The sequence below is a fragment of the Otolemur garnettii genome, unplaced genomic scaffold, assembly GCF_000181295.1.
Source record: "Otolemur garnettii isolate 467f Iridium unplaced genomic scaffold, OtoGar3 scaffold00077, whole genome shotgun sequence".
NCBI classification, from domain to species: domain Eukaryota; kingdom Metazoa; phylum Chordata; class Mammalia; order Primates; family Galagidae; genus Otolemur; species Otolemur garnettii.
Genome location: NW_003852472.1, coordinates 3,476,520 through 3,483,558, shown reverse-complemented (window position 1 = coordinate 3,483,558; position 7,039 = coordinate 3,476,520). Strand labels below are relative to the sequence as shown.

At 41.1% G+C, this 7,039-nt stretch overlaps 1 protein-coding gene across 1 annotated transcript in view; it reads right to left on the bottom strand.

Annotated features, from left to right (window-relative positions):
• The window catches only part of LOC100966998 (general transcription factor II-I), a 96,294-nt gene that overhangs the window by 20,719 nt on the left and 68,536 nt on the right, over positions 1–7,039 (bottom strand). Inside the window, exons 16-17 of the mRNA XM_012807874.2 lie at positions 5,057–5,115; positions 174–245 (exon numbers count right to left, since the gene is read on the bottom strand). Coding sequence (XP_012663328.2) covers positions 174–245; positions 5,057–5,115 — 131 coding nt within the window. The remainder of the gene's footprint in view (positions 1–173; positions 246–5,056; positions 5,116–7,039) is intronic.

Genomic DNA, 7,039 nt, shown 5'->3' with positions numbered 1-7,039 from the left:
CTAAATGGTATCATTCATTCTGTTTTCCAATAGATTATTGTTGTTTGGCGGGTCGGGGCTGGATTCGAACCTGCCGCCTTAGGTGTATGTGGCTGGCACCTTAGCCGCTTGAGCCACAGGCACCGAGCCAGTCATGTTTTTAAAATAAGACATAACCAGTGTATTTTACTTACCAAATTTCAAATTAAAAATCTCTTCCACTTGCTTCCGTAACTTGGTAATTCTGACATTCCAATCTTCTTTGACTAGAAATCAAAAATAAATCGAAATAATGATGTTCTTTATTAGTACTGACACAAATTAGATCGGATTTAGGGATTAGAATGTAGATATCTGTCTTTCCAATGACTGTCTTTAATTCAATTTCATTTAAAAACCAAAGCTTTGGGTCTTAAGGGAAACAATAATTTTCTATATTTGTTAAGTATCAGAAGAACTGCAGGGAGGCAGAATTCATATTTAAATTCACAGTATAAATAGAGTACTCAAAAGTAGTAGTTCTCACACATTCTTCCTTGGAAGTGTATCAGGGAACTGTCAGGGCTGGGAAACCAGCCATGAAAGGTCAAAGTGTAATTTCACTTATACTTGCTTTCTGTACAGGCAGTCCTTGCTTTATTTAGCTAACAAATGTGTGCCTAGAAATCCACATAAAGCAAAACTTCACTAATCAAAGCAGGTTTCCCCATTAGACATAAATGGGAAAGGAATTAGGGAAATGTCACTCAAACATCTACAATCTGGTTTATTTTCCTATCCATTATTTGTAAGATAAACATTACCTCTTAAATGTATCAAAAATAAATAAAAACAGGATAAGCCACTCAAAAAGACATGTAGAATGTAACTTGGCCAGCTGTTGTGGGCTTACTGGAGGAACTATGGATGGAGAGGATGGGGTAGAATTAGGGACAATGGAGGACAATCAGACTTATTGGATATTAAGAAGAGATCAAGAGGGAGAGAGAAAATACTGGTAGAGAGTAGAAGAATCGTTTACACAAGGAACTCATCAATGTTTGTTGACAAAGGCAGTGGAAAATGCTAAAAAAAATTTCTGAAAATATTGCTGAAGGCTGGTGACTTCAGAAAAATTTTTTTATCTTGAGACAGAGTCTCACTATGTTGCCCTGGGTAGAGTGCCATAACGTCATAGCTCACAGCACCTTCCAACTCTTGGGCTTAAGCAATTCCCTTGCTTCAGCCTCCCAAGTAGCTGGGACTACAGGCACGTGCCACAACACCTGGCTATTTTTTGTTACAGGTGTCACTGTTGTTTAGCAGGCCTGGGCCAGATTTGAACCTGCCTGCCTTGGTGTATGTGGCTGGCGCCGTAACCACTATTCTACAGGCGCTGAGCCAGAAAATATTTTAACATTTCTTTTACCTTAAAAGAAAACCCAGCCTGTCAGGGGTTTAATATGAGTTGCATTTTCCTTCCGGATGTCACAGTAGTCTAACCATTTGGCCAGAGGAAACTCTGGTATGAACCAAATTTGAGTGACTATTAATAAAGACGTCCTTCTATAAGGTCAACTGCTTCTGTTAACTTGCTGCTCAACATATTCTGTCCACCTCCTTTCTCTAGCATTTGCTACACCAATGTGCAGCCTGATCTTCACAGTGCACCTCACTATTCTTCCCCCTTCAAAGCTCCATTATCTGCCTACCTCTATACCCTTCTCATACGTGACACCTACCTTTCACCAAACTGAGGACAAGTACAACCAAGCAGACATTTCTTTCTTTCTTTTTTTGAGACAAAGCCTCAAAACTTTCTACCCTTAATAAAAGACCATAAAGGTTGTAGTTCTCCATTCCAGCAAAATCTTATATGGGTAGAGTGCTGTGGCATCATAGCTCACAGCAACCTCCAACTCCTGGGTTCAAGCAAGTCTCCTGCCTCAGCCTCTCAAGTAGCTGGGACCATAGGCATATGTCACACGCCTGGCTATTTTTTGGTTGCAGCCATCATTGTTGTTTGGCAGGCCAGGGCTGGATTCGAACCCACCATCTTAGGTGTATGTGGCTGGGGCCTTAGCCACTTAAGCCACAGGTGCCGAGCCAAGCAGATATTTCTAATGACAATAACTAATAAAAATCTTTTGTCATGTAGTCCTGACTTCAATTATTCCATCAATAGAATACTGCCTGTTCCACTGGCAGGCCATATAAGGTTTTGCTGGAATGGAGAACTACAACCTTTACCTAAGGTCTTTTATGAAGGGTAAAAAGTTTAGATTCTGGCTCAGTGCCTGTGGCTCAAATGGCTAAGGTGCCAGCCACGTACACCTGAGCTGGCAGGTTTGAATCCAGTCCAGGCCCACCAAACAACAATGATGGCTGCAACCAAAAAAAGAAAACAATAGCCGGGTGTTATAGCAGGCACCTGTCGTCACAGCTACTTGGGAGGCTGAAGCAAGAGAATCGCTTAAGCCTGAGAGTTGGAAGTTGCTGTGAGCTGTGATGCCATTGCATTCTACCCAGGGCGACAGCTTTAGTATCTGTCTCAAAAAAAAAAAAGGAAGTTTAGATCCCCCCTTTGATGACATGCCTTTACACTGTTCCTGAAGATAGCAGATCAAGTATTGCTTCATGACTCAATCCTTGGAGTAACATCCATGGTATCTGCATATTCTTTAATAGTCTAGCATTCTCAGGTTTTGCAGTCACTATTACAACTGCCCCTAATAAAAACAGTGATGGGTGAGGCACCCGTAGCACAGTGGTTACGGAGGGTTTGAACCCAGCCCCACCAGCTAAACAACAATGACAACTACAACAAAAAAAAAACAGCCAGGCATTGTGGTGGGCGCCTGTAGTCCCAGCTACTTGGGAGGCTGAGGGAAGAGAATGGCTTAAGCCCAGGAGTTGGAGGTTGCTGTGAGCTGTTGGTGCCATAGCACTCCACCAAGGGTGACATAGTGAGACTCTGAGAAAAAGAAAAAGAAACAAACAAACAAAGACTGCATTAAATTTTTTTTTTTTAAGACAGAGCCTCAAGCTCTCACCCTGGATAGAGTGCTGTGGCATCACAGCTCACAGCAACCTCCCAACTCCTGGGCTCAAGCAATTCTCCTGCCTCCATCTCCCAAGTAGCTGGGTCTACAGGCGCCCACTACAATGCCTGGTTATTTTTTGGTTGCTAGGTGTCATTGTTGTTTGGCAGGCCTGGGCTGGATTCAAACCTGCCAGCTCAGGTGTATGTGGCTGGCGCCTTAGCTGCTTGAACCACAGGCGTTGAGCCGACTGCATTAATCTTGAATTTGAGGTCTGTCTTACGAAATAAAGGACTTCTATAGGATTCATCATATTCAGATAAATCCATTCTGATGATCTACCTTCAGGAATAGTCTTCTTTCTCCATTACTTCCCTTAGCGAACAATGTGACACTTCCAATCTTCAGTTCATCACTAATACTAATTTAATCACTAATCAAAGCATGCTGAGGGGTTAACCTCTAAGCTAAGCACTGATTTATCTTTTTCACAGCAGGACTTGTGACACAGGAAAATTTTATTTCCCTAGTACAGTTTTTCTCAATCACTTACCTTCTCTGTAATCTTATGCACAGAATCTATTTGGCATACTGACTAAACTTTAATAATTGCCCCCACGTACACTGAGAGGTTAAGGAGCAGTATTTTAGGATATATCTACAAACCCAAGTTGCATACTAGCTTACACTGTACAAATGGGAATAAACTTAACACACATTCAACCTTCATACTCAATTCCAAACACTTATTTCCTGGCAGCATCAAACTTTACACTGTAGGGTATGGCCATTAATTGGTTTAGCAAAAGAAGTCTCCAGAAGTGGTAGACAATCTACAAATTATGGTCATTTATTCTGACATTATGCACTGGTGATCAAAATGATGGAAAAACAGAAAGGCACACAGAGCTCAGAATAAAAAGTCAAAAAACACATTCATTCAATTAAGACTTCTCAGTTCTTTTCCATTAGGCTATAACATCAGTGTCTAGGCTACAATTATAAATATTTGTCATTTTGAGAACAGGGTCCACATGAATAAAGATTAAGGTCTAAATGTGTATTGTCTAATATGCTAGTTATTAGCGCTGAGCAGCTGAAATGTAGCTAGGTGGAAATAAGATGTGTTGTAAGAGTAAAATACACACCAGATTTAAATTAAGAATGTAAAATACTTCACTGTGTAATTTATGATTACAGGTTGAAACATACAAATTTGGCTACTAGGTAATATAAAATTACCTATGTGGCTTGCATTTTGTGGCACACATTATATACTTATTTGACAGTATGAGTCTAAATACAAAGCTTGAGTTATCCTCAAATTATTACTTTTTTTTTTTTGAGATGCAGTCTCATTCTGTTGCTCTGGGTAGAGTCCTATGGCATCATCATAGCTCACAGGAACCTTTAGGCTCAAGGGATCCTCATGCCTAAGCCTCTGAACGTTTGGAACTACAAGTTCCTGCCACAATTACCAGCTTATTTTTCTATTTTTAGCAGAGACAGGGTCTTGGTCTTGCTTAGGTTGGTCTTGAACTTTTTTTTTTTTTTGGGAGACAGAGCCTCAAGCTGTCCCCCTGGGTAGAGTGCTATGGCTTCACTGCTCACAGCAACCTCCAACTCCTGGGCTCAAGTAAGTCTCCTGCCTCTGCCTCCCAAGTAGCTGGGACCACAGGCGTCCGCCACAACGCCCGGCTACTTTTTGGTTGCAGCCATTATTGTTGTTTGGCGGGTCCGGGCTGGATTCGAACCTGCCACCTTAGGTGTATGTGGCTGGCGCCTTAGCCGCTTGAGCCATAGGCGCCGAGCCAGTCTTGAACTCTTGAGCTCAAGGAATTCACCCACTTAACAGCTCCCAGAATGCCAGGATTGCATGCATGAGTCACCACACCTGGCTATCCCAAACTATTCATAGTGGTAAGTGAGGGAACTCCTGTATTGAACTTCCATAGAACATTTTTTGGAGAGGGAAGGGAGAAAGGAGGAGGTCCATTACTTTAAAAGATTAAAAAAACCCAAAACTTAAAAATTATAGAATTTCACTACAATATTACCTGGTGTATTTGTTCTTGGTTGAGTCACTTCAGTTGTACTGTGAGTCAGAAGTTCTGGTCTGTAGAAATATGAATGATATTAGCAATAGAGGATTTAGGAACAATTTAAAGGACTTCCCACATAGCTGTGTACTGTCAAATATTTCTTTCTTTTTCTCCAGACAGAGTCTTACTCTGTCACTAAGGGTAGAGTGGGGTCATAACATACAGAAACCTCAAACTCATGGGCTTAAAAGATCCTCTTGCCACAGCTTTCCAAAGTAGCTAAGACTATAGGCAAGAGCCACAAAGCCCGGCTGGTTTTTTCATTTTTAATAGAGACAGGGTCTCAATCTTGCTCAGGCTGATTTCAAACTCCTGAGCTCAAGCAATCTACCTGCCTCGGCCTCTCAGCCTAAGGTTATAGGCATGAGCCACTGTGCCAAGCACAAATATTTCTAAATATTATTGATTCTTTCATTTGCAGTGACAAAAATCATTTTAACTCTATTTTGAAAACAGCAATTTTTGAACCCGCCACCTCCAGCATATGAGGCCAGTGCCCTACCCCTTTAAGCCATAGGCACCGCCTTCTTTCTTTTCCACTTTTTGGCCCGGGCTGGGTTTGAATGCACTGAAAACAGCAATTTTTACGTACTTTGGTGGGACCACGTAAAAATGTCTTCAAATGTATTTTACACTTAAATGGTAAAAATTCACTTTCCCATTAAAACCAGCACAAAAATCTTAGATAAACATAATACAGCTAGAAATAGTTAACTGTATCATTTTATTTTATTTTATTTTATTTTATTTTTGAGACAGAGCCTCAAGCTATTCCCCTGGGTAGAGTGCTATGGTATCACAGCTCACAGCAACCTCCAACTCCTGGGCTCAAGTGAGTCTCCTGCCTCAGCCTCCCAAGTAGCTGGGATGACAGGCACCCACCACAACGCCTGGCTGTTTTTTGGTTGCAGCCATCATTGTTTTGGTGGGCTCGGGCTAGAATCGAACCCGCCACCTTAGGTGTATGTGGCTGGTGCCTTAGTCACTTGAGCCACAGGCACCGAGCCAGCTCTATCATTTTAAATGTTTCCTCTCCCTTTTAACTTTGAATCCCAACAAATACAGTAGAAGCTCTGTTAAGCTGACCATCCAAGGGACTGTAACAAACTGGTCAACATAAAGAGTAAGCCAACTATCCTGATATGTACATGTGGTGTATGTTCGGTCTATAAAAATTAGGTCAATTTAAAGAAGTGACCAGTGTAGGGAGCTGGTCAACTATGAAGGATCTACTGTATATCCAAATACATAATTCTCAATCAGCAATAAGCAATATTCTATCCTTTCAACATTCTTCAGTGAATATTGAAGATATAAGGCTTGTTTCTAGTCCCTGCACTCAAATTACCCACTTTGACACCCTTCAAAAACAAAGCCAGAATAACTTTTAAGAAGGAAGTCAGAATAATCTTTCCAAAACACAAATCCAAATTATTTTAAGAGGTATCTGCTTTGAGACCTTTTAATGACTGCCACTTCTTTGGCAGGATCTAAAGCAGTGGTTCTTAACCTTCCTAATGCCGCAATCCTTTAATACAGTTCCTGTTGGTCGAGACCCACAGGTTGAGAACCACTGATCTAAGCCCTTTCTGCAACTAGTCACTTAAGTTTGACTTTGAGTCACACCACCCCTACATAGGACCACTCACCCCACACAGAATGAATTAGTTACGTGAACATGCAAGAATATTCGATAGCTCCTCACCCCCAATTATTTTGTTTGAAATGTCTATCCTCAATTAATGAAATTGAAAACAAAAAAATCAGTCAGAAAATTAATGAAACAAGGAGTTGGTTTTTTTTTTAATTTTTATTTATTTATTTATTGCAGTTTTTGGCTGGGGCTGGGTTTGAACCTGCCACCTCCAGCATATGGTCCCATCACCCTACTCCTTTGAGCCACAGGTGCCACCCAGAGTTGGTTTTTCTTTTTTTTTT